Consider the following 26,454-nt stretch of genomic DNA (forward strand, 5'->3'; position numbering starts at 1 on the left):
GGCCCAGCTCAAGCTGCACTCACCATCTTCGCTAAGAATCTTTGCTAGGAATGGGGGAGTGTAGGGGGGAGCGTGCAGTGGTGGAGCGCATGACAGTAATTGTCACCAGAAGGAAGAGAGAAACTCTTGTTCCTGTACTGTTTTATTATTCTAATGATGCAGAGGGGCCCCGACGGAGATCGCAGCCCCACTCTGCTGGGAGTTACACAAACATTGAGATGGAGGGAGACTGCCTGCTCCCAGAAAGCTGGCTGGCTAAGCAAGGCAGCAGGGCGAATGCCAGGGAGAAAAGGGAGGGCTGCTTATCTTCAGCTGTCACACGGGCAACTGAGCAGACATTTATGGCTGTACCTTGCCAGATCCTCTGTCGCTAAATTTTTTTCCCTCCCTGTGCATTCACCCATGGGCTAGTCTTTGGGGAGCACATTGTCCTACAGCACAGGTTGCAAGGACCTGGCTTTCCTTGTGTGGGACTGAACCCCTGGTGATCTGTCTGGTCACACAGCAGTGAGTGTTTGGGGGAAGGCTGCCCCTTTGGGGAGGAATGAGCTAGCTGGGTGAGGAGATGACCCAAGCCAAGGTGTTATCACCTCTCAATCTCTCTTTGGGATTTGTAGCCTTATCAGGGGGGACTGCCCAATGCTGCACTTGCTGATAGGGCTGGCCCCGGGCGTGTGGAACGGGTGTGGGGATGTATAGCCATGGGGCTGATAAAGAGGAACTTGGCAAGGGAAGGAGGCCACTGGGGAGGGCGAGGAGAGGCCCTTAGCTCCACCGGAGCCTGGCGGAGACCCCAGGATGGGCATGTCTCAGCTCATGCCAATGGAGCTTGTCACTGCCGATTTCCCAGCTGGGGATGGCACGGTGAAGGTAACACTCCAGAGTGAGCTAACCACTTTTCTGGGGCTTTTAAAAAAAAAAAAAAAAAAGTCACTTCCAGTGCATACTGTCTCTCAAACTACACCTAAAGGAAATACCTAAATATGCTCAATTTACGCTGAGCATTGACTGCATATGGTGCAATACATGACTGTAAATGATATGGTTGCATACTTCAATTAGAAAGGCTTCTACTGGCCTCAGTTCCCCCAGAAATTAATTTTGCCTAGTGTTTCTGTAAAGTTGCACATCCTTTTTGAAAGGCAAGTAGCTATTCCCATGCTGCAAGTAATGGGGATTTGTAATGGCATTTAGGACTGGATTAATTTCTGTGTGCTTTATGATTTGCAGAAGTGTACAGCAGTATCTCCAGACTGCTGTAGGTAAAACTCAGCTCCTTTTCCTTGTAGTTCAAGGGCAAGGCAAACAGTAAAAATAAATATTTCAGCAGCACATCCTACTACTGAAAAAACAAGTCAAAGATTTTAAAGTATGACAGCACAGGGATTTGTTTTGCATGAATAGTAAGTATGTCTACAGCCTCAAAAGAATCTTCTCTAGCAGGAAAACACCATCATCAATAGGTCTGTCAGCTTTGGAAGAGCACTGTCACATTTGCACGTAGCAGAGTGTACTGCATAGTCCACACCAGGTTCATGAGCAGGACCATGCCCTCCCAGTGTATCATCCAACAAGTTCCTCATCCAGGTATTTTAGCAGTTGTTTGTTTAGGGTGAGTGGGGTTTATCTGTTGTCTCAAGATCAGTCAGTAATTTCTGAGGAACAGAAAAGTACCACAGTAGCGCATCAAAGAGGGCTGGCAGGGACTTGCTGGCAGCCTTTGTTTCCCCTTTCACACTGAGCTCCTTCTCACTAGAGGAGCAAGGTTGCTCTAAATTAAATGGAGCTGCAGCACGGAGAAGGCAGCAAATGTAGGTCAGATGCAGTTGGAAAGCTGCTGGTGACGGTGCTGATGAGCACACAACCAGCCAGTGAGGGATGTTGTATTAGGGATGCCCAAGCTGCCTAAGGAGCAGGCAGCAGGGCTGAGTGTCACCTGTTCACTATAGGCAGTGCTGTGGGCAAGAAGGAACAGCACAGCCCCTGCCACAGTGCGGAGCGAGGCAGACCCTCCCTGGGGGAGTTGGGGTTGGCACCCCCCAAGCTGGCTGAGAGAAGAAGGAGCAACAGGTGCTGTGAGACACAGGGGTCTTGCCTGTCCTGCTGAGCAACCGAGGCCAAGAGATGTAAGTGTTTCAGCCTGGAGGAGCCCAAATATCCATTGTCATGATTACGGAAGTCACTTGGAGCCTTACCTGGGAGGAAAAGCTTCCCCCTCTGCTTCCCTCCTGCTCTGCCCACCCACCTTGCCCTGCCCTCCTCTCCCCTGTCCTCTCAGTGGTTGGTGACATTCCTAGGGCTGCCTGAGGAGCATCTCCATGTATATAGCATCAAGTACATCTCATCTCATCTCACACATGAGGAACAGTCCCAGGCAGATTTTGATGGTAGAGGGATGCACAGAGGCACAAGAGCAGCAATGTAATTAGGTTGCCTGTTCCCATCTGATGTCTGTTACACAATATGTACCTCCCCATCCGATCGCAACATGTGCATCGTGGCCCTGATTTCCTCCCAGGACTGCCCATTGCATCTGAAAAAGCCTCCGGAAAGCAAAGTGTTCAGCTGTGCTGTTTGGTTGGCGTGGCTCTACCACAACTGTAGAAAGCCTCTCTTCCCCTGCTCCCCAGCCCTTTCCAAAGCTCCAAACATGCCCCTTGCTTTACAATGAGGAAGGGGGAAGCATTTCCTGGGTGAGTCTGGTTCCAGCTTACACTGCAGCTCAGACCAACTCTCTCACCTAACATTTTTAAGCTTGCTTAGCTAAACCAGGACTGTCTAGGAATTTCCCTCTCAACCCCTACCTATGTCCAGCCAGAGCCCTTCCTGCAGGCACGGAAAATGCAGTTGACTTTTAGACAGACAAAAAATCATCAGCTCATACTGGCATGACATTTTAAAAACTTGGCAAGAAAAAGCTAGTAAGCTAAACAATGTTAATCTACAGCTCTGGTACTCCAACTGGAACCAGTTGCAGAAGTAACGAGAACCGTTCCTTGCTGAATGCACAACATGTTCATGGTGCCATGCAGCCCCCAGGTGGGATTGTCATATAAAGTTTATGCCATTATAACTCTCTTCTTCTCTAAATCAGGTATTCAAGCACCTGTCCAAGTATAGACACATGTTTGCTGAGAGGGAAACATCCAGCCATTGCTATCTTGAAAGGCTGTGTTTCTCTGCAAGCCCCGGGTGCTCTGGGGCACAGGTGGAGGGGTGCCTCTGCCTGTGTGTGGGAAAACCCATGCAATGAAATTAGACACAGGGGGACAGTGTGGAAAACAAAAGACCCATCTAACCATTAGGGAGCAAGAAAAAGAGGGAAGAGAAGAAAGCAAGAGGAGGATGTGGGCAGGAGACAAGGCTGCATTGCTGGCTATACTTTGGCTGTTGTGCAACATCGAATGCCAAAGTCTTCCTCTAGGACGGGGTTAGCACTGCTTTTGTGGAGACCCATCTGCACCTCCAGTCACTGCTGAATGGCCTCTGGGTGGGTAAAGCTTTTCCACGCACTAAGCAGAAAGGCCATTGTGGAGGTGACCCATTGCAGGTGGGGGACCAAGGTCCCAAATGTCCTCATGTGTTGTCTCAGTTCAGGGCTAGAAATGTATTTTGTCATTTGTTTGGCTTTATTTATGAGCCTTTGCTGACCAAGTCCCTCATTGCCAGTGTTTGTGTGAGTTACTATGTGTGATTGGTAAGCAGAGAACCAGATGCAATTTGGGGGCTGTGCAAACCTTGTTAGCAGAGTATTTGCTTTATTTTTCTCCTTAAGGTTTGCAGAACTAGTTTAACAACTTTTTCCTGTAATTTAAGTATTTGGGAGGGGGGTTGTTGTTTTACATTTTTTGTTTTAGCAAAAGGAACTTTTAAAAAAGCACTTTAAAATGCAATTAGAAAGGTTATGCAGGTTAGAACCATGTGACCCACGCAGCTATCTCTGGGCTCTGTTCTACACTTCTGTTTTACAAACACTCTGAGAGACCCAACAGGCACCAGAACAGTCGCTTAAAACTGAAACGGATCTGAACAGCAGCAGCGACCCTCACCATATAACGTTGCCAAGCAGTCAAGGAATATTGAGGCAAATTAACCTTATTGGTAGCAGAGCACTGGAGCAGCCTGCCCAAGGAGATCAGCGAGTCCTCCTTTCCAGAGGCCCTCAAAACCCATCTGGAGAAGTTCCTGTGTCACCTGCTCCAGATGACCCTGCCTTGGCAGGGGGGTTGGACTGGATGATGTCCAGACGTCCCTTCCGGCCCTAACGATTCTGTGTGATCTGAAAATTTTGGTTGTCTTCCCCCTACCAGCCGCCCCCGCCTTCCTCGCTGCGCTCTCCCCTCCCCCTTCGCGCCGCATCCTGGTTTCCTCTCTTCGGACTTCTCATGCTTTTTTTTTTTCTTTCTTTTTCAAAATCACCGGGGAGCCCCGAGCCCCGGCGCGGTGACACCCCGCAAGGGCGGGCGGGGAATAAGGACCTCGCGGTCCAGCCGCACAGCCGAGTTAACAAAACCGATTTGGCTACTCCCAGCGCCCCCCTGTCGCTTTGCGGGGGGCTAGCTGGGGCAGCTCCGGGCTCGGCTCACGGCAGCGCTGCTGCCCGGCCATGTGCGCGGCGCCGAGGGCGGGGCGGGCGCAGCCGCGGTGGGGCGGGGGCGGTGCCCGGTGCCCGCGGAGCCTCCCCCGCCGCCGCCCGCCCCGCCCAGCCGCAGCTCGGCGCGGCGCGGCTCGGCATGGCGGGGCTGCGCTTCCCGCAGCACGGCGGCTACTGCCGCGCGGCCGCGGCCATGAACCTCCTGCTCGGCGTCTTCCACGTCCTGCTGCCCTGCTTTCGCCCCGGGGAGGCGCAGGGACAAGGTGAGGGCGCCGGCGGGGCGAGGCGGGACGGGGGGTGCCTGCGCTGCCCGCTCCGGGCTTGAGAGCGGAGCCGCCGCCCCCGCCGCCGTCCCTCGGGCGGCTGCCGCGGTGGCAGCCCGGGGACACAAAGGGAGCCGGGACGCGGCTCACCTCTCGTCCCCGCTCCGATTCCCTTCCTCCCGGCCCCGCGGTACCCTCCGGGCCACGCGTCCCTGCCGGCCCCGGGGAGCCCCGGGCCGCCGCCTGCGGGCTCCGGTCGCCCGCCCCCTGCCCACCCGCGCTTTCTCTCTCTCTGCCCCGCAGCCATCGAGCCCATCCCCGGCGTGGTGGAGCTGTGGCAAGCCGAGGAGGGGGAGCTGCTGCTGCCCGCCCAGGTGAGGAGGCGCGGGGGGTGGGGGCGGTGAGGGCCTGGCGGGGGTGCTGGGCCCGGGGGCGGCGCGGGGCCGGCGGGGCGGGGGCGGCCTGCCTCGCCCGCTGCTGTCAGGCGCAGCCCCGGCCCCGCGGCACCCCCACCCTGCGCCGGCGGCGTGCTTCTTCGGCTGCGATTATCTTCTGTTAGGCTTTTTCTCCCCCGCTAATTTTTTTTTTTTTTTTAATTTTTAACGAGTGCATTTGTGCTCGGAACGCACTAGATGTGCCTATGGTGAATATGCATATATTTGTATCTCGGGCCTGCTCAGGTGAAGCCATTTTTCCCCCCCTCAAATGACACATCATTTATGGTGCCGCTCCTCTCCTTGTAGCGCATTTTTTTGGTCTTGTTTAGCCGCTTTCGTTGGGCACTAACAAGATTTGATGAATTCTGTGTTGGCTAGAGGAAGCAGTGTGGTACAATGCCCAGCGGGGCTGGTGAGCGAGGAGGGGCGCTGGGAGCAGGGTCTGGAGTTTATGGCATTTGAGGCAGTCATTTAACTCGCACTGACGGACTCTGCCATATGTTGAGCTGGGCCTTCTAGACTTCAAGGCACCAGGCTCATAAACGGGAAGAAGCAGTCCTTAGAGACATCATCTTATATGAGGGGCAAAACTGGGTAATTTGTCTTAAGCCCATATATCATTCTCTGTTTAGTGCTTTGCCACTGACACCCATTAATGTAAGGAAAAATAGCGTAAGTGCTGTTTCTTTCCTCAGCTAGCTAACAATTGATGCTGCTTACCAGGACCCAGCATTTCATACTGTGGTGTTATGAAAGTATTATCTATTGTATGTCCAAATAATTTTATAGGACACATTTATTGCGCTGTTGAGAATTTGCCTGGTGCAGACGTGGTAGCAGCTAAGGGAAGGTGTAGAGTCGCTATACCCAGAGATGCTTAAGGAACTCAGCCTTTTGCATCTGCGTTCTTTACGTTGAAGACATTAAGATGCATTAGATGTACAACTGCGTAATGTAGTCGTTTATAGTTGCTTCTCATAGCGAAGCTGCAATTGAGTGATGATGACGTGATGTTTACTTCCTGAGGAGATTAGGTCCTCTTGGAAAACACTTTGTTCTTGAGCATCCTCATAAAAATAAGCTTTAGCTTGGCTAAAGGAAAACCAGGCATGAATGCCCCATGAGCTTTGCATAGCTGAGCATATGGTCTCTCTGAGTCCTTGCAGCAATGAAGACGAAGCTGAGGCTGCTGCTCCTCCATCATTTCTGTAGAGGCTATGTTAGATATGCAGGAAAGAAACAAGTCTTCTGGCTTCAGTTGTGACAGAGTGAGAAGTAAATTGTAATAGGCTTGCTGAAATAGAAGGTGTTTAAGAGGTTAAAAGTCAGATGAGCCAGTCTGTGAGTACTAGTGGTGCATTAACTGGTTTGCGTGGCTTTCCCCTCTGAGCTTGAGGCCCTCAGCAGCATCTGATGCATCAGTGACTACTCAGGCTGAAGCAAAAGGGCCTGGGTTCCTCAAACAGGTTTTAAAACCAAAATTTGGTTACAGGCCAGACCCTGTTGCTTGATCTTTTGTTTCCATATGGGCTTGGGCTTTACTCAGCCCCTGCTGGGCTTGGGCCCTGTGGCTACATTTGAAACCACCTTTTCCACTTGTTAGGGTGAGGAGGAAAAGAGGCTTTCCTTAGTCCCTGTGGATGTGGTGAGGGACATAACATGTCTTTCAGGGAGTGGTGGCACTGGTCTGCAATGGCTGGTCATGGCTCTTCCCTGGGTGTCTGAGGAGTCGAGAGTTGCCCACCCAGCTGCAATCCCCTGCAGTGTCTGTGAGGTCCTGTAGGCACTTCAGCATCGTTGCCCTCCTGGTTGACTGTTCTGGGTTGGTGAGGGGCATCAGTGGAAAAGCCAGCATCAATTCCTGAGATTTGGAAAATTGCTACATCTGTTAACGTTTGACTGCCCTTTGTTAAAGAGTTGCTTAAACTTGCAAGGGGTTTACTGCTTATTGATCATGTTTCACTTTAAAAAATGGTCTGACCTACTGCTGCTACAACGAAGTTTTCTATGTTCTCTTTCTTGCAAGAATAGACTTTCTTGGTTAAACCCTTGATGAGGGTTGTTGCCCTGTGTTCATGTATCGCAGCAGTGATGATATGATGGTGAGGGTCTAGTAAGAGGAAGAACTTCCTTGCTTTTGGGTGGGTAATAAATGTTTGGTAGGGAATATCCAAGGATTGCTTCATTCACGTGTTTGAAGATGGCTTTTGGTGAAGACTTTGGGAATAGCATTGTCCTGGCCCCTTGATTTTGTTTTTCCTGCTCCTTTTTGGAGGTAGTGGGGCACTGATGAGTGAGGATTTCACCTGCAGAAGTGAAAAATCCAGGGAAGGAGCAGTGCATATTCATTTGCCAAAGCACCTCCCTCCCATTGCTCTCAGCAGGAAAATGGATTAGGTTGCCCTGTCTGCCAGCCCTTTAGCCTGTTTCTGGCGGGTTACCAATGCTGTCTGATGGATGTTTTTCTCTTTCTGTCATGGCTTTACACTATTATCTTATTTGCCATGCATCATCAGCTGCCTGCCTGTGACAGAGCAATTTTAAGCATTCCTTGCTGCCTACAGAATTTGAGGATGAAAGTTGGATGTATTGGTTACCCATTCAACCATCTGGTTGCCTGCGCATGCTTTTGTTCCAGGAGCATGTAGCGAATAAAGACATCGTGTTAAGGGGTGAGGGAGGGGAAACAAGGCGTTTTAATATTTGTAGTTGCTTTCTAGGCCTTTCACAGCATCGCTTTGTCTATGTGAACTGCATGAATTTGCATGCTGGAGCACAGCCGCCCAGGGCCCCCACACTTCCACCCCGCTTGGTTGTTCTACCTTCTGTTTCCTCTTGCTTCCCTTTCATTGTTTGTGCTTCTTGCATGCCCCCTCCCAGCTTCCCTCTTATACGTATTTGTGCTTTTCCTTTTTTCACCCCCCCTCCTGCTTGTAAGCTTTTGATTTCGGCTTCCTCTGAAGCCTGCAGAGCTGTTTGGGGATGGCTTACCTACTGCTCTTGCTCCACAGCTGAGCCTGAAGGGTGCCTGGAGCATTGCAGTTGGTGAGGTGTGCGTGGGCTCGTCTGCCAGGGCTGAGGGGGAGCTGGCTGTATCTAGCCTGCTGACAGTCTTCCACTGGTCTGCTGCTTCCTTCAGCATTTTAATGTTTCTTCCTGGATTCCCTTTTTAGCTCTGAGGCCAGCTGGTTTTCCCAGTCGGATGTGGTGGCCATATTCCCTTGTGCCTGTTTCTTCTTTCTCGGTGAAGGTGGTGTGAAGTGTGGGGTAACCACAGAGCATGCACTGACCTTGCTCTCCTTCTCCTTACCCTTAACCTCCCTTTTATAGCAAGTGTCCCTGGGATGGTCAGCTGGATTTTTCTTTGAAAACCAGTGTGATTTTGACATGAAAAATCTCAAGTGTGAGAGACTTGATTAGAGCAGTTGTGGTTTTTATTCAGCCCCTTATTTTGTGGTTTTGCATGTGTGTTTGTAACTTGTTAATACTTACTTAAGTAAAATGCTTGGGAGAAAAGCTCCTTTATATAAGACTTGACACCCAAGCCATTCATCTTTAAAGGCTGAAAAAGCTCCAAATATAAACATCCAGTTGTAGCATTTCAATGCAAAGCTGAAAGTCAGTTAGTTACGTTTTATGTTTGCTGAAAAGGAGAGGAAAGAGGACAAGGAAAAGCACAGTAAGGATATCAAGCCAGCTGTTTCCACGAGCATATGAAAGAAGCACAAATGTCAATTGTTGTTCATGGCCTACACCACTTGAAAGAGGTATTGGAAAGTCATAGTTGCGTGTTTCTGTCTGTCAGAAACCGTGTAGGTGGTTGCTGGGAGCATCTGAAAGCAGGGGCAGGCGGGTTTGGTACCTGAGAGTGCTTTCCCTTCAGCTCCTTCAGTCTGGAGGGAGGAACTCCCTCAACATGACATAATGAAGGTTAAGTTGTAGTTTTTGTTATCACAATTGGAAATGACAGTAAGTTATCAAAGGTAGTGTATACCAAACTTGATTTTGGTGTCAGAGCCTTGTTTGACTGATAGGATAGCTTTTCCACTGTTCTTGTGTGTCACATGTAGATGAGTGAGATGTTTTATTAGAGGAGCACCTCGTGAATGTTTCAGTTTGCTTGCAGATACTAAGGAGATTACAGTGACTTCTTGTTTCAGTTTACTGTGACAGTGTTTCAGGTGCTTTAGAGAAAGATACTGCAGTATTTACTGTATCATGGTCGTTATAGACACTGGACAAATACAGAGCCGCCGCCAGGGTTTTCACTTACAAGGTTCTGCTTGGGTCTGAAAGATTATTACTTTTTTTCTTCTCCCAAGTAGTAGCAACTTGTCTTCAGTTTCTGTTCTCAGTGCAGCTCAGGGGCTAATAAGGTTAATTGTTCTACTGGTTTCGAAAGCTGATGAAGACCTTGATCTTACATATATTCATCAGAGATATGTGGCACTGCAGTGTGTCATTAACGATCCCATCAGCTGTGCACAAATTAAATGTACAGAGTCACCTACATCAAAGCAGGGTTTGTCTGAAGACACAAAATTTGTGTGAAAGTCTGAGACAGACTTGGGGTGGGAATTGTGTTCTTCTTTGGACTGTTGAAAGGCTCCTCCAGACTCCCAGCTGAGCTTCTGGATGGTGCTGATAGGACTTGGGGCTGGTTGGCCATGCAGATTATGCAGTAGCTGTCAGCCCAGGCTCTTGAGACTTGTGTGACACAAGAGGGGCACTTTCCAGCACAAGATAAGCACCTGCCCCATATTCAGGATACAGTTTGCAGGAAGGGGATTTTTTTCTTTTCATAGATAGACTGCTGGGACCTGCAATTTAACTTTCAGGAGGTGTTCCCTTCCTTCCCCCTGTAGTCCTGTCATTTGAGAATGCTAATTTTTGCTTTCTTTTTCTTTCTGTAAATCCTCAGTGTGAGCATACATGTACGTGTAGCCTGTAGCATATAGAGGAGGGAAGATAGGAGGAAGCTGGACATGGGGATGTGTGCGTGATCAGAGTTGAGGGTGATTTTAAATTTTTTTTTCCCTTGCACAGTTGAGATGTTGTGCTGTGGCTACACTGTAGATTGGGAAGGTTTGCTTCATTGTTGCTTGGGGAAAAGCCAGGAGGAGAAGTGGCAAGGTGGCTACTGTTAAGGGTGAGCACAGTGTAATGACACAGATCCAGGTTTGTGATGCCTGGCAGATGCTAAGCCTTTTAAAGGAGGAAGTAAGCCATTTAAAATGAGAATGACTTGCTAGCTGGCTGTGGCAGAGGAGCTGTTTCTGGAGGAGGTGGATAAAGAGTCCTCTAGTTCTGCTTGGTATTTTACTGAGGTCCTAGAAGTACAAAAGGAGCTTGGAGAAGCTGGAAAACATAATGGGTTTGTATTGTGCCATCCTAGTGGAGTCCAACAGCAAGGCTTAGCAAGATCTCTAGAGGAGATGGCTGGTCTTCATGGGGGCCAAGTGCTGGGACCTCTAGTTAGATCTGTGCTGAAGAGCTTTGTGATGTGCTGCAGATCCTGGACAATTAGCGCGGTGTGTCCAACCTCTGGACAGGAGTACAGAAAGATTGTCAAGTCCTCAAATTAACTTGTACTTTCCTGTCAGTCTCGTTTCAGATTTGGTTATGTTATAGTGGAGGCTGTGCTGCTTCTCTTGTATGAGCTGCTTGTGACAAAAAATGGAAGTTCAGATGCATCTGGTAGCTTTTGGCAAGATCTGTATTAATATTAGCTATAAGGTCATTATTCTAGGCACAATGATGTTAATTATAAGTATTAACATTAAACATATTTGCTGCCATAGTATGGTTGTTATTTTTTTTCACTTCATGAAGCTCAGATCTTCAGAAATCCTACTGTCTGTCCCATTCAGTAGGCAGGTAGGGCTGCCTGATCTGCTTAATCATTTGAAGCCTGTTGAAAGATGTTTAGTGTTTACAGGTGAATTTTTTTTTCCAGTATGTAGTGAAAATAGCAGCTAAAGTCAAAGCTGGTGGCTTGGGGCCTGTTCCATGATATGCTTATGTGGGAAACATGTGGGAGGGGTGGTGGAAAGTACAGTCTTTTAATTTTAAAAGATTTTTCCCCCTACCTTTTCATTGCTAAGGTCTGTAGATAATTTCTTGTAGAACTGTCACCTGCAGAAGCTGGGAAAACTCACCAGCTGTTCCTGGCAGGATGACTGTGACCTCTTCCTGAAAAATGTTAATCTCCCTAAAGTTGCCCGTGGTTTCATCAGCAGGGGTTAAGTGGTTGTAACACACTTCATTTTGAGTTGTACCTAAAGCTTTCCTGGAGATCTTGGCCAGTTCAGAGTAGCTACCTCCTTGTTTTAAATGGATTTCCTGCAGGGAGCTCATTGAACCAACACTTGAGTTCATTTCTGTAGACAGCTCAAAGTGGTTTGTGGTGAACTGCAAGCTGACACAGTTCAGCTGCACATCTTGAAAATTACCTGAGTCCAGCAACTGAGCTAAAATGATGAGTTCAAAGCTTCTGGTCTCTCTGCTTTCTGTACCAGCTGCTGATCAGTGATAAGATCTGGGCTGGGGACCTCACCATGCCAGTTGGAATGTAGTACTTTGCTTTTGGTGTTGACAGGTGATCTGCATTTCAAGGCATTCTGTATCCTACTTCCTCAGGTACTGGCTGGTGAAATTTACTGATGGGGGCAAATAATTTGAAAGTGGACAAAATAGTCTTCCTGTAGTTTTATGGCAGTTGATGGCTTTAGATTGAAATTTTCTGTGTGAGTGGATTTTGTATAGATGCATTTGCATAACTGGAAAATGAGTCTGTTCAGTCAGCATTTGGGAAAAAGCAGCAGAATAGTCACCATTTATCTTTACAAGATGAGCTGAAACCTAAAATGTGGTGTCCATTGACCGCCTTATTTGACTCATAAAGGAGTTGTAGTAATTTTAGATTTTTGAATGTTTTGTGAACAAGTCATATGAGAATCCATCTGTGAAGGAGTTAAAAATGGTACATATGTCCAGTGTGGCATGTTGCAGTTCTGAGATTCTTACACAGTATTTTCTCTGTTTGTCAGGCTGATTCGGAGGAGGATGTGGAAGAACATCCGCAAGAGCAAAGGTAAGCTAAACGCAAATGGAAACAAGAGTATTGAAGCTCATTTAGGTTTTTTGCTTTAGGAAATACCAAAGTGTAATTGGGCTGACTACTAAAAATTACTTTTTTCTCCTGTGTGTTAAATAGTTCTTTATTACTTGTGGCTTACAATTTTCTCAACTTAATGTTAATATTGATTTGGTAGCACAACCAAAAAACCTGTGGTCAGTGTATGTAAGTACAAAATACCTTCTTGAATCTCTTCCTCCTCATTCTGCCTCTAAGATAAATTTGCTTCTCATTGCTTTCACACACACAGAAAACATCTGTTTATTAATTCTGTTTTGTTGTATATTTTTAAATTAATTTATTTAAGGCAGGGGACAGTTTTCCATTACAAAATTTGTAAATGTAGGTAGTCTTGGAGTGTTAATTTGTACAAAGGGAAGGAACGAGGTAAAGGAGATTTAAAATCAAAGGTTTATTAATGTGTGTCTGTGGAACAATAAATATTCTGCCCTTGTCTTGAAATCAGATAAATAATAAACCTCTTCAGAACTGTAGCCTGAACTCTGCTGTTTCTGTTAATATCAGGCTTTCTGTATTTTGAAGGGTTGAGTGAATAGCATCACAGATTATTTTTAAATACACATTTTGTTTCCTCTGAGCGTCCAGGTTAAAATGCTTGGACATCTACCAGTGAAACGCTTCCTTCCTTTGGTATGTGTTAATGTGGTTACAGCTTTCAGTGCCATGCCAGCCAGAAAGATCACAAGACTTAAAATAAACATGTGTAACAGCACTGTTTTCTGATGGCTGCAGTTAGCCAGAAATGCTTTTCTCATTTATCTCCAGTCTTTGCCCTTGGCTTAGGTTTGAGAGCAAATAGATCTGATAAAACACAAGCTTTCCTGGGAGCTGGCAGAAGGAGTAAGCCTGGGGGGCAGGAACAGGACACTTATGATGGGTCTGTCCTGTGCTGCAATGCTTCTTCGCGTGGCTTTTCCCCTTTCTGCCCCATTGGGAGCCTTCTCATCTGAACCCAGCCTCACATTAAGGCTCCTGTGCCTCATCTCCGTGGGAATTACAAAGATGGTATGGAAACAGGATGTGAGAATTACTGTGCCTGCTGACAGCTGGTGCTGATTACTCGGGCTTGCCTAAGTGCCCCAATTCTTACCTGCAGAGGGGATTTTTTTTTTTCTGCCTCCTCATGTGGAAAGAGGGGTAAACTATTGAAAGCTGCATTTCCCTGCACAAATACAGACGTTTCTGATTTTTTTCAGCTGGGAGCTATTATGGTTTGGATGCAGAATTTTTACTGCGTAACTTTAGTACCTGTGTGCTTTCTTTATTGAGAGGTAGTCAGAAGGCAGCAGTCTCTAATGCTGTGCTTAAGGTTGTTTCTGAAATTTTCCTTAGTAGGCAGAAAGATGTAATTTAGGTGGAGAAAAAAAATCTCTACTTGCCTATTTTTCTCTGGAGGTGATGGGGTAATTGGCTACTATAGCAATAATAAAAATATTATCAAAAAATTACTAGTTCTTGAGACTTGGAGAGGAAAAAGTGATTTGACTGGGGTTTGTTTTTTTTGGTCATTCAGGTGCTTAAAGATTTTTCTAGTAATTACTCATTTTCAAAAATGAACTTGGCTTTTGGGAGTAAAGTTTGTAAGGTTCACTTGCATGGATGGAAACATCCTTCTGTTGTCATACTGAAATGCTTCAGGAAACTTGCCCAAACAGATCCTGTCTTGTGTGCTTCTTCTAAACTACTTTGGTTTGCTGCTGTATGTAAACACATACATTGACTTGTGTGTGCTCTGTATACTGAAGGAATATTATAGTGTAGACTTCATGAGGAGCATCCAGAAAAGGTACATTTGAGAGACTAGAATTTATTAGTTTATTTCCAGATTACCTTTCATTCCCTTGGCTTATATTACTATATGGTGAAATCATGGGGATTTCCTTTTCCTGTAGCAGCAAAACCTGAAGGTTGCAGCATCTTCATCTCATTGTCTGACTGCATGCCCTGGGGAAATCAGCTAAAGCTACTGTAATTTGATGTGAAGTCCCTAGAAGCAAAGCACCTTAATGTAGGGGTATAAGCAGAAGTTAAAGGAGATAGAGAAATCAGAAATTTCCCCAGAGATGAAGGAAGTATGGAGAGTTCATCACCTTGGGGCATAAAGGAGAAAGTCTCTTTCCAAAACATTGTTTTATTCAGTTTTTAATTCTAGGTTAGTGGGCTCCCCTGGGAGCTTGCTAACCTACTTGAAAAAACCCCAAACACAACAAAACCAGTAAAGTATTAACAGTCTTTTAACTGACTTCCTGTGCATGTGCATCATAAGATCTTCCTATTGGGGTGGTCTTCTTGGTTTGCTGTTGTTGTTGTGGCAAGTGCACAAGGGAGATGGATGTCTTATCATTTGTGCCTTAGGTTTAGCTTTAAAAAGTAGAGAAATTTGCATGGAGGTAAAAGACATTATCAAAATAGCAATTTTTGTGGAGACCTGTTTCGGAGTTTAATGAGAAATGGTTGATTTGTGGGTCCATGGTGTATTTATACTAGCCTATTAAAAAACTTCAAGTTTCCTTAAAAACCTTTTCTTATGCTTGAAAGTCAGCAGTAAAAAATCCCTTTCAGAACAGTCAGTGACAGGTGTTGACAAGAAAGGATTTTGCTGTATTTGGAGGAGGTTTTTTTGGGGTTTTTTGTCCCTGTGCCCCTTCATCTTGGTGACTTTGGTTGCCATGACTGGCAGTAGCAAATTTTGAAGGTTTAGGTGCTTGCTAAAGCAGCATAATGAGTCAGGACCCAAGGGAATGGCCAGAAGTGGTCACAGCACCAAGCCTGCCAGCATTCAAGAAGTGTTTGTACAACACTCTGGGGCACATGGTTGACCCTTGGGGATGGTGCTGTGCAGGGCCAGGAGTTGGACTTGATGGTGCTTGTGGGTCCCTTCCAACTCAGCATATTCTGTGAAGTGCAGAAGCCTGGCACAAAACAGATAGTACTGTCTGGTGATCTGTACAAATGATGCTATAAAATTTTTAGCATTCTGTTTCAAGGAAGTAGTCACTGGACTACAAAAAAAAAGTAATTTCATGTGTATGACATAGTTAGTACTTGGGTTTTGAGGAAAGAGGCCTTTTGGAGAAAGGCCTTTGAGGATGCAGTTTCCCAGCTGACACATTAAGGAACATTTGCACCAGAATAAACTGCTGTGCTCAAGATGTGAGCCATATCTTCTTAATATGCAATGTGCAGTGATCGTGAGAAGGGAAATCCATAAAATACTAGGGGTATGGAATGAAATTAACCTGGAAGAGCATATTTTCCGCCCTTTGCTTATGGCAGGGCATATTTTGCTTTGAGTAGGTAGGCATCAACTGCTAGGAAAATTGTGAGTGTGATGCAGTTGGCTCAGTCAGGCATTTCTGTTGAACGTTTGCCTTTGATCACTGGAGTGCGTTTGACCCTGTGGACTGGAGCTGCTTGGGGCAGTAGATGGTGTTGGCTGCCAGTGGGTTCCTGCTTGGGTGTCAGTGCAGCCTGGGAGTGACAGCTGATGCCCACACTTTGACCTCTCCTGATTGCTTGGTGGAATTACTCCTAATCCTGTTGGTTTTGCTGTGTCTGTGAAATAGTGCTCCAGATGTGGAAGAGAAATTGAAGGTAAAGGTAGCAAGGGAGTAGCTTTCTAGTTGCCTGAGAGAGAGCAAAGCAGTTAAGGTGCACAGACTGCAGAATTACTAGAGGGTTTAGGGAATACTTAAGAGATGTAGTTACAGTGTTTGCTTCAGCAAGAATCCAGAGTGCGAGAACGAGCCCGCTTTGCATTGTGAGGCTGTATGTTTCAATTTCTCCCTGTCCACAACTTTGTCCCCAGTCAAGAGGCACAAATGAGGTCTGGCATTGTGGATGGAATATTAAGACACCTCAGAGGTGACTCATTCTTCCAAAAAGCCTGTGGTTTTAGTGCCATAATTTTTGACAGTCCAATTCTTGGAAAGTAGTGGCATGAGACTGGTGGTATGGCTGTGTACCAGATAACTAGCTTGGGTGGTGGCTAAGGCAGGAAAAGAAATATTGAAAAGTAGGTTAGGATCAACCAGATTTTTCCTTCTGCTTTTTCTTGCTGAAAAGAATAAAAATTGATTTTGTGCCAGCAGAAATATTGGAATATTAAAATCGGTTTATGTTGTGTTTATTTTTAAGTTGTCTGAAAGGAACAGTCTTAGAACAATATTTTCAACCTAAGCTTGTATGGAGTACCACTGATCATTTAGATTGTCATTGCAGTTACCCCCAGAAGTAAGTCTAGCTACATGAAGACTTTTCCTAGAATATATGCTTATTCTTGTAATAGTGAAAGCTGCTTTTATTAAGTTTTAGTGTTTTTTTAAACTTTTGTTTTACAAAAGAAGCAGAAATCTATGTTTGTATTAAAAAGAAAAAAAAGCTGAAATTTTTGGGAGAAAGCTTTTTAATTGCATTAATGTACTTGCATAAGGTAGCAATTTCTACAGTGTGCATAGAATGTATGTTTTTAGTGGTTGGCACTAAAAGCTTCTTCAATATTGCCTAACTTTTGATTCTAATTGATAAGTCATGACTGTTGTGCTGCACTTCCACTTTGTCTAGATCACCAAGGGACTATTAATTTCAAGTTTTACTGGATGCCTAAAGAAATTAAATTTACTTCACATAGTCCTTACAAGTAAAGGAGGACAATTGAGATGCACACACCCACCTGTAACACTTGGGTGAAAATCCCTAAGGAAACGCCTGTAGGGAGCACAGGATATTGTGAAAGCGGACTAAAAGAAGCTTACTGAAGAAAACTGCAAGAGGTCAACAAAGTTGGAGGTTCTCTTGTAGATGAAGAAACAGATAGATCCTTCCAAAACAATCAGTGTTACTCGTCCTCTCTTTCCTTATGCTTCTGCCAGGCACAGCTAGGGTGGCAGGCTGAGCTCCTGCTGCTTTAATTGTTTATCTCTGCTGTATGTGGCAGTTGATTCACTGATGAACTTTGCCTTGCTGAACTTTGTATTAGATGCTGTTAGGGACAGCTGTTCCCTTGTGTGCATTGCTTCTTCCAAAATACCGGTCCTTTTACAAAATTACGTTGCTGCCTGCTAATACAGGGGGTAAAAAATGTGGTTTTTTCCCCCTGGGACGTTTCATGGCGATGCTGTGTGCTAACAAATGTTTCAGCTGTCGTTTGTTTCTTTATTTCTAAATTATTTTCAGACATTTCATAAATGAGAGCAGTTGCCCAGCCAGCTGTACAGTGTTTCACACCAAACTGAGGAGGTGACCCTGTGGCTTTCTGTGTTCTTGAGATAATGGCAAATGAGACAGTATTGTACTGATTTGCTAAGAGCTGTCAAACTTCTGTCCTCAGCTTAGGTCCTACTTGACCTTGATGGAAATATTTTAAAGGTGATGTGTGGCCGTATTTAATTACTCTTGGATTTGCTGTTGCAGTCCCACTCATCATCAAAATCTTCTCTGTTTGCATTGAAGAAACTCTGCTGGAATGTGTATATTTCTCTCATTTTTGTGAGACCTCTTTGGCTGGAAGATGCTCATGATTGGACCAGAGACTCGTTGATCTGTATCTCAGCTCATATGCTACCTAAATTGGACTTTCTCATTGATGGATGACTACTTGACTTTGAGAAATGAAGGCAATTTTGGAGTGGTAGTTGCAAATCGGTGCTTTTGTATTCATATGGCTCGTGGTGCCTTGAAAAGACACACAGGCTTCTATGGAAACACCAGTTTCTATATTGGTAAAAATAGCAGGCTGAGGCTGTGAGGTCATTGTTTGCACAGGGATTAGTGTGCGTGAAGAAATTGTGTTTGTGGATATGTGCTACTGGAGGAAACTTTCTCACATGTAATGACTTGTTTTAAATGGACAAACTGTGCATTACCTTTTGGTGCCCTTTGCAGTTCTTCCTTTGTTTTCTTCTGTTAATAATTTCTTCACTTTCTGTTTTCTGTAGCGTCTGCAGATCTCTTGTGTACTGTTTTATGGCATCTCTACTTTACTTTTTAGTTGCTGTCTGGGCCATGCCTGAAATGGTTGTAGTTTCTGTACTGCAAGACGAAGACACTGTCCTGCACTCTGTTGCCTGGTGCTGTCCCCTGCCTTGTGCAGTCCTACGAGTTCTCTGGAGTAGAAGCACTTACTTGTTTTATTGCCAGGCTAATATTTACTTGTGATGATTCTCTGATTGGTTTCTCTGTTGCGCTCTGGCAGCATCAGCTGAAAATGTGCACGGAAGTTCTCCCTCAGTGTCTTCATCCCAGTGTGTGGGATGGGTGCCCTATGTCACCTGTGGGATGTCATCTCTGTTCTGCATGTCTCACGTTGCTCCCAGGCAGCCCCACCCACGTTGGTGTGGCACTGGTCTGGATCTCGTGGCATCTTTTTGCTCTTTCTTCCATCCTTCAGACCCACCTCTTCCTGCCCCTGCCTTTTGCATGGTTGTGTGGTGGTAACTGTGCCAGGGCTGACTCTGCTCCCTTATCTACCAGTGCAGGAGAAGCAGGGGAGGAGCCCAGCCATCTGCTATTCTGCTCACTGTTGGTGAGACAGGGGAGCAGGTTAGTCCTCAAAAGTGTGGGGTTGAGACAGAGGTCTTGTTGTGTTTAGGAGTAATGCCTTCAAGTCAGTGCCTGTTGGGTAGGAGTGAGGTAAAGCATTTGCCCTCAGATAATGGATAGCCTGGGAGACAGCTTGTGGGTTTTGGGTGCATGGTGTGGAGAATGGCACAGTGGTAGCACTGTGTTGAAAGCTGAAAGCCAGTGCACACAGCTGTACATCGTTTGTTGTGCTTTTTTTTTTTGGTGGTTTTTTTTTTGTTGGTTTTTTTTTTTTTTGACTCTTGGTAAACTCACCCTAGGCTATATTTTGGGACAGAGCCCGCCCAGAATGCATACACTTTAGAGTTAGGACAAGCTTGATCTGAGCAGGTGGGACAAGGGCATATAGTGTCTTATTTCCCATTGTGTTTGATTCAGTACTGGCTGCAGAGCTGTGCAAGAGCAGAGACAGATCTTGTGGCACAGCCTGTTGGTGTAATCATTCAGCAAACACATGGGGAAGGTCAGCTTTTAATACCAGGCCAGGTGCATGTTGTGAGTGCTGTGCAAGTCTGCTCTGGAACATGGCATTTTTCTTGTTAAACTTAATTTACCTTGTTTTGAAAAAGGGGATGTTGGGACACATTTTGTATGTTTAGAGAAGAGGCAAAAAATCCAAAGAAAAGCAAAAGTAAACAGCTGCTATGGCATGTTTGTCCTTGTCTATTTGTAGACTTCGTGTCCCCCTAGCCTGTACTTGCTGCTTCTGTAATATAAGTAGTTCAGAATAGGAACTTTCTTCTTAGGCTTCTACTTTTACATTTTAATACACTAGTAATGGATTTCAGATGTCTGTTAATCTGAGGCTAATCCTCTTGATTTGTGGGCAGTGGGCCACAAAGGATTTAGCTTTTGTCTGTGCATTTGTTATTAATAAATTATTTTCACCTCCGGTAAGAAATAATAGCTGTTTCTTAGTTGCCCATAAAGAGGACTTAATTTGCAGTAATTTTAATTTTGCCATTATGCATTTAAACAATAGACATCTGGAATCATAGACCAGTGTCAGCAGTCTGAAAATTGACACCCTGTAATAATTTAGCTTCACAGTTTTTCCACTGTGGACTGGCAAATTGTGACAAAATAGATAACACCTAAGCAACAGTTTGCTCACTTTTAGGAATTTGCATAGAGAGCTTCTGAATGATCAACCCCAGCACTCTGGTTTGATTATTATAAGCAGAGCATAAAGTAACCTGAAATCTATCTAATGCAGTGTAGTAAAAGAGTTATAGGCAATGCTGTTACCTGGCTCTTGTCTTCCTAGATACTCAAAGGTGTCACAAACCTAGCTTTTAATGACTCACAGATTTTTATGTGATGAGGAAACATGGGAAAGCTATGCTCATGTCCCAGCAGTGACTCTGACTGCATGACTTGAAGGCAAGTAGGTGAAGGAACCTTTTCAGTAGTTTTGGTGCTTGCCATAGTAACATAAGTAAAAACATGAACAGGAAAACAACATCAACACCACTTGCAATTCAGTATTGCTTATAAATTCAAACCTGAGTTTTAAAAAACAACTTAGTTGTTTCAAGACAATGTTTAAAACATTGTCTTAAACATCATTCTTTATCCAATTTGTTCAGTATCTGCTTTGGAAGGAGACTTTTTGGTGGTTATTGCAAAATGGCCAACTCCCTTTTTCATCAGGACAGAAGGGCCCTGTCCACTTCAGGGAGGGGAACAGTATATATCAAATATTATACCTGCATGTGACGACAGTGTGTATGAACTCTTTTGCAGAGTTTTGAGTACTCACTGTAAATATTTGCTTTATATTTGTAGAAGAGTTTGCTTTCATCAAATAAGCTAATCACCTGGGAGAAACATATGATCAGTATGAATAATTTAGTTGTCTGCTTGTTGTCTCAGGGGTCCACCATTCTATGTTATGGCCAGGCTGACAACTGAGATAAGGAAGATAGAGGGCAAAGCTGGCAGTGTTGTCACCTTGTCATCTTCTCCACCTCCTGGTCCCAAAGTGGTATACAAATAAAGCTGCAGGGTTTTTGTGTGTGCGTGTGTCTTAGTAACTTTTAGAAATTGCAATGAAAATATGATTAGACAAGGATAACTCCGGCTATTTTGTGTATATTGTAAGGCCTGTGTACAAAACAGACCTTACTTTCTGTACCACAGTTGGACTTTTTATAAACATGGGCATTTCTCAATCAAAGACAGTGAAAAAGCTTTTTTTTTACTCAGAATTGTGAGGGGAAAAAAAAGAAAAATATTTTATGAGAGGAAGGTGGGAAGTAGGCCTCTGATCTTATTTTTACTAAAGTTCTCATCTTCTGATAGTCTTGTCTGCTTCAAGATAGTGTTGCAGTACCCAGGCAGCTGTAGTTGTTTACCATCTGACCCACCTGCATACCAGAACTCTGCAGATGGCAAAATCAAGAAATTTGAAGTGCAAAATAATGCTTTTAGTTACTGCCTGATAAAAGCCAACTTCTGCTTTAAAACTTTGTGAAGACACACAGAGAAGCAGTAAAGACTTGGAAATAAAAATGAGAAAGTTAAGATGATGTATCATGTTCAGTGCTGTCAAAGGTACAAGCTGTGTTGACTCTGGTTAATGGTTTTGTTGTGTTTCGGGGTTGAATTTTATGAGAAAGAAAAAGTTGTGTTTAAAATGTTTGTTTGCAGCATGTTCTGTAAGGAAATATGAGAAATGCAGAAAACAACTCAATATTTTTTAAGCCTAAAACTGGTCTTTTGGCCAATGTGCCAAAAGCAGTAACATAGCTGCACTTACATTATGAAAGAGCTCACTTCCTTTTTAGTGCTAAGGTTTGAAACTGGTCTGGCCTTTGGAGACACTTGTATATCAATAGCATGATAATTTGACACATATCAAAATGCTTGGGAAGACTTTCAGAAGCCTGAATTTCATATATGTGTGTGTATATATATATAAATATATATGAAAAAAGTGACCTTAAGCCAAAATTGTTTTGGCATAGATTTTTACTAACTCTTTTGCATGTATAAATCATTATATATTGCTTTCCAGTTTAATTGATATTCGTTAGTTTAATGTTTGTCTCTGGGTCCTGTTTATTTTCTTTGAGAGAGAAGCATAATTCTTTTGTTACATACATATGCACTTCTCAAAACAAAAAGTTAACTTCGAATTAAATAGGCTGTCTGAGCTTTACGAAGTAGATAGATATAAATGATGACTGTTTGCCTTGTTGATAGCACATTCAGAGTTATCTCCTCAGGAGAATTTCCCAGCTTTTTTTAGTTGCTTGAGTGCTGATATCTGATCTAATAGTAACTTAAAATCTCTTCTTTTTATTGTTCTTTTTTTGTACTTCATGACCCTTGAATTCTGCCATGTTCTTACAGTCTGTTTTCCCTCCTGAATTACTGGAGGGCTTGACTGAAAAGCTTTTTTGGGTCCCAGGAGAGGATCCAAAAGGGAATTGTTATAGATTCAGATTTCTAGGAGCCCTAGGGACTGGCTTTGAGTCACTGCAAGTGCTTCTGTTGACTCCTGCACACTTCTTTCATAGCTGACAGTGGCTGTCAGGTGGTGAATCCAGATGTTAATACTTCACACTTTTCAAAGTTTGTTGGTGCACTAGGTCTGACCTTTCTTGTGAAGCTGCTTCAATTATTTCTGTGATTTCTGGTTATTAAAATCAGGTTGAAAAGATCATCTGGCATCCTGCTTCTTGTTGGTACCGTTCTTCTGGTGAGTGTTTCCAAAGAGTTCCCCCATGGCCTTCAAGGTGGGGTTGGTGACATCAGGCAACTCTTTGCAGCCCTTCAGCTGCAAATATTTGTTTCTTACCAGTGAGGGCAGAAACAGTTCAGCAGCCATGTATGTGTAAGACCAAAATTGGGCACATACATGTGTATGCACTTTAATGCCATGTCCTGGCATTTGCTGGAGCAGTGTGTTGTGCTGCCATTGGGAATACACTCGGAACAAAGTGGGACTTGAGACTTCTTTGACACTGAGCCAGCAGTCTCACTATGATGTGTTTAGCACCGTAGAGAGAAAAAACAGATGTGAGCTTGTTTTTTTATTATTTGTGAGGAAGATCCTTTGAATGGCTTCCAGGGTCTTGAGGTTCCTGCATGTTGTGCTGCCTTTTAACTCCATGGCTGTAGTGCACTTGGACGAGAGGTGTAGTTTACACAAGCAATTGAAATCGCACGTGCACCGGATTTTTTAGGCTCTCGGACTTCCTCGCTGCTTGTGTCAGTGTGCCAAAGTGCACTGTGTTCTCAAGGCTTTTCTGGGTAGGAATATGTAAAAGCTGTCAATTATTCCTCTGTTCCAGGCTGGCTGTTCAATAAACAGGTGTGGTCTATGGGGATATTTCCCTCGTTTAAAACCCATCATCTTCACTTACTCTGTAGTGTTAGCTATTGTCATTGCACAACACAGCTGAATCCTGAGAGAGTTTTGTAGGATATAAAGCAAAACTAGTAGAGTTCTACTGAATTATCTGACAATACAGTTGTTTTATTTTCTTGGAGGATAAAATGCAGTGATTAATTAATAAAAAAGTTGATTACATTTGATAGAAAATAAAAACTGTAATTTTAAATTACTTGACTGCTGCTACTGAGGCACTGCTTAGAGTATGAAGATGTACATGGCATGAAATTCCAGAGTTGTAGGTACTAGGTGTCATCCTGAAAGGTTTGGTTGCCTTTGCAGTAGTTAATGTAGAAATAACTGTGTGAAGTTGTTTGTTCTCTACTTTGAAAAGTAGGGACACTCTAAGAAGGACTATTAGAACAGTTCAAATTTGAAACATAAAAGGTTTGTCTAACAACCAAAGCTATTGGCAAGTGACTGTGGTCATGCACAGAGCTGGACACTCATTGTTTTGCTGTCTGGGCATCGAGCACCAGATCCTGGCTGAAGTAATGCTGTAGCAGGTTGGTTCCTGTACCACCCAGTAGCCACAAATCCTGAGTGTTTTGGAGTAGTGATGCTGTCACTGTAAATGAGTGCTTCCCAGTGCAGTGGTTACGCTGGTGTCTTGATGTTAAATCTCTGGGTGGAGGGGCAGTGGGGTTTTGCTGTGGGATGTGGCAGGAGTAGGGGTGGTTTTCTTTCCCCTCATTAAGTGCCCACTGTCTGGCTGGGTGCCCAGTAGTGTTGGTCTCACAGCTAACTACACTAAGGTTACTCTGAGTGCAGTTTGTTCCTCTTTTTATGCCCTCTGGGCTCATCAGACCCTGGTCCCAGGCAGAGCCTGAGGGGCTGTGCATGTAGGGGGTCAGCAAGCTAGAAACTAAGTGGGAAAACCAGTAATGTTACTGAGGCATGAGACTGTTTTGCAGTACTGTAAGTATCCCACATACCCACAGTGCCATCATGGCATTTGTTGTTGCTCATCTGTTGCTTGAAGGTAGGGTGAATGTAGAGAGTATGCCAGTGGTCATATTGCACCAGTCATGAGTAAAATTTGGTTTCAGAGCAACAGAAGAGCTGCAACTCCAGCAGCCAGGCAAGATTCACCTGCACCGTGACCTGGAACTGGCTCATGGTGACAAGCAGGATCCATCCCCACCACCAGTATCTGGTCTCTTCTATGGGGAAGCTCCTTCCCCAAGTACCTGGGCAGTGGTGGAGGAGCAATTTCAGGACAGACCTTTAGTTGCTGGAAGGAAGACTGGTCACCTTCAGCTCCTTGTGCAGTGAGAAAGAGGTTTTACCAGAGGATGGTCAGGGAGTTTAATTTAGTTGGTTTTGAATTGCCCTTCTGAGCACCTTGTTTTTCACAGTCCTTGAGGGGGAATGACAGGTTTCTAATTTCAGAGCCCAGGGTAAGGGAGTGCTCATGTACCCCCAATCTCTCCTGCCTCCACTGCTTTCCATATTGTGTGCAGCTTCCCCTTGCTGCAGGGAGTGAAGTGGCAGGTGAAGTTGTGGCAGCCTGGTCAAACCTCTGGTATTCCCGACTTGCTTTCTCTGCTCAGGTTTTCAAGTAAGTTCAGAGACTTGAGGCACCCAGCCTCAGTTTCTGTTGCTTTGGGGCAGAGACTGTGGCTGCACCTTGGGTCCCATTGGACTTTCTGCTGCAGAAGTAAAAGGGCATCCTGCAACCTCCAGACCTTTTTCTAGGAGTGCTGCTTACAGAACACGTCGGCTTTGAATGCACAGGGCTCCCCGCTTTAGACTGATGCCTCTTACCTAAGCTCAGAGCAGTGTGTTGGCAAAACTCAACTGAAACACGATGCCATCCATGCATGGTTGCCAGGCTTGGGGGAGAGAGGCTGAGCAGCCAGCAAGTTGCACATGGCGCTGGAAACTGCCTGGATGCAATGCTGAACATTTCTGGGCTAGAATTTGGCAGCAGGGGAAGGACAGGGTATAATTGCTGGAGAGGCAAGGACATGGGCAAAGTATGGTAACAAGTGAAAATATTACTAAAGATTGTGAACAGAAAAAAAACAAAAGACAGAGGAAAGTGCCCCAGTAAAAACACAAAGGGAACAAAGATACTGGTAGGTGGGGAACAAATGAGAGCTTGCTCATTTCAAGTGATTGGCAAAACTGATAAGGGACAACAGCAGATATCAATCTAACAATGAAGGGAAAGATACACAATAGCAAAAGGGAAGTGAAATGAGAGAAAGCAGGGAGTGACTGATTCATAACTGCTTGCACCTTGGGTAACCACCGCCTCCATTCACGTCAAATGATTTTAAAGGTCTGTACAAAACAGAATCAAGTCTCTTGACTATGGCTGGATGTGTGCAACAGTCCTGCTGCACACTCATTTGGTGCTATTTGGTCAGCTGTTATGCAGTCAGGAAGTCACTTCACTAGTGACATTGTAGGCCACCTCTTAGATTTTGCCTGCATAAATATATTTTGTGCTGAATTCCATTGTCCTATCGATTGCAGTTGTGGGTTGGCATTTTAAAATTAAGGTGTCTGCATGTCAGTAAATGTACAACAGTAAAGACCTGAACACAGAGATGATAAATACACTAACCATATATAAGCAAAAATTGTGTAATTCCTGTTTTGTTTCATTTTTAATGAAACTGGAAGACCAAGAAATGCTGTGCTGCCCTCAGCAAGTGAGCAGCCCTTGCAGAATTAAGTTTTGCAGTTCCTTACTGTTTTGTGGATTTAACATGTCTGCTCAGTTTTTGTGCCTGCCTGCTGGTGCTGTGTGCCATATATGTCTCTGGTTTGTGTCTAAATCTTGATTCCTGGCAACTGAAGAAGGGTAGAGAGTTGAAGGGCCTGTACTTGACCGACTCCTTGACCCGTGCTTTACGTGCTTTGTTGCTATTAACTGCCTTTCTTCAATAGCTATTGTCTGATTTCTGTCTTGGTGTGTTCTGTCTTTCATTCAAGGCCTTTGCTGCAAGCCTGCTGCCTCCAGCTCGTGAGGTGCCTGCTGCCTGCTTAGGTATTTCTGTGGCCTGTCG

General features: G+C 44.7%; 1 protein-coding gene across 4 annotated transcripts in view; it reads left to right on the forward strand.

Moving 5' to 3' along the window:
- Window positions 1–4,703: 4,703 nt before the first annotated feature.
- Window positions 4,704–26,454, forward strand: part of TMEM131L (transmembrane 131 like) — a 79,247-nt gene continuing 57,496 nt past the window's right edge. For all 4 annotated transcript variants that reach the window (XM_085058540.1, XM_085058542.1, XM_085058541.1 and 1 more), the window contains exons 1-3: window positions 4,704–4,857; window positions 5,161–5,231; window positions 12,344–12,387. In XM_085058540.1, the coding sequence (XP_084914666.1) occupies window positions 4,734–4,857; window positions 5,161–5,231; window positions 12,344–12,387 (239 nt within the window). In that variant the 5' untranslated portion in view covers window positions 4,704–4,733. The remainder of the gene's footprint in view (window positions 4,858–5,160; window positions 5,232–12,343; window positions 12,388–26,454) is intronic.

Source organism: Lichenostomus cassidix, chromosome 4 (genome assembly GCF_008360975.1).
Source record: "Lichenostomus cassidix isolate B80296 chromosome 4, HeHo_3.0, whole genome shotgun sequence".
NCBI classification, from domain to species: domain Eukaryota; kingdom Metazoa; phylum Chordata; class Aves; order Passeriformes; family Meliphagidae; genus Lichenostomus; species Lichenostomus cassidix.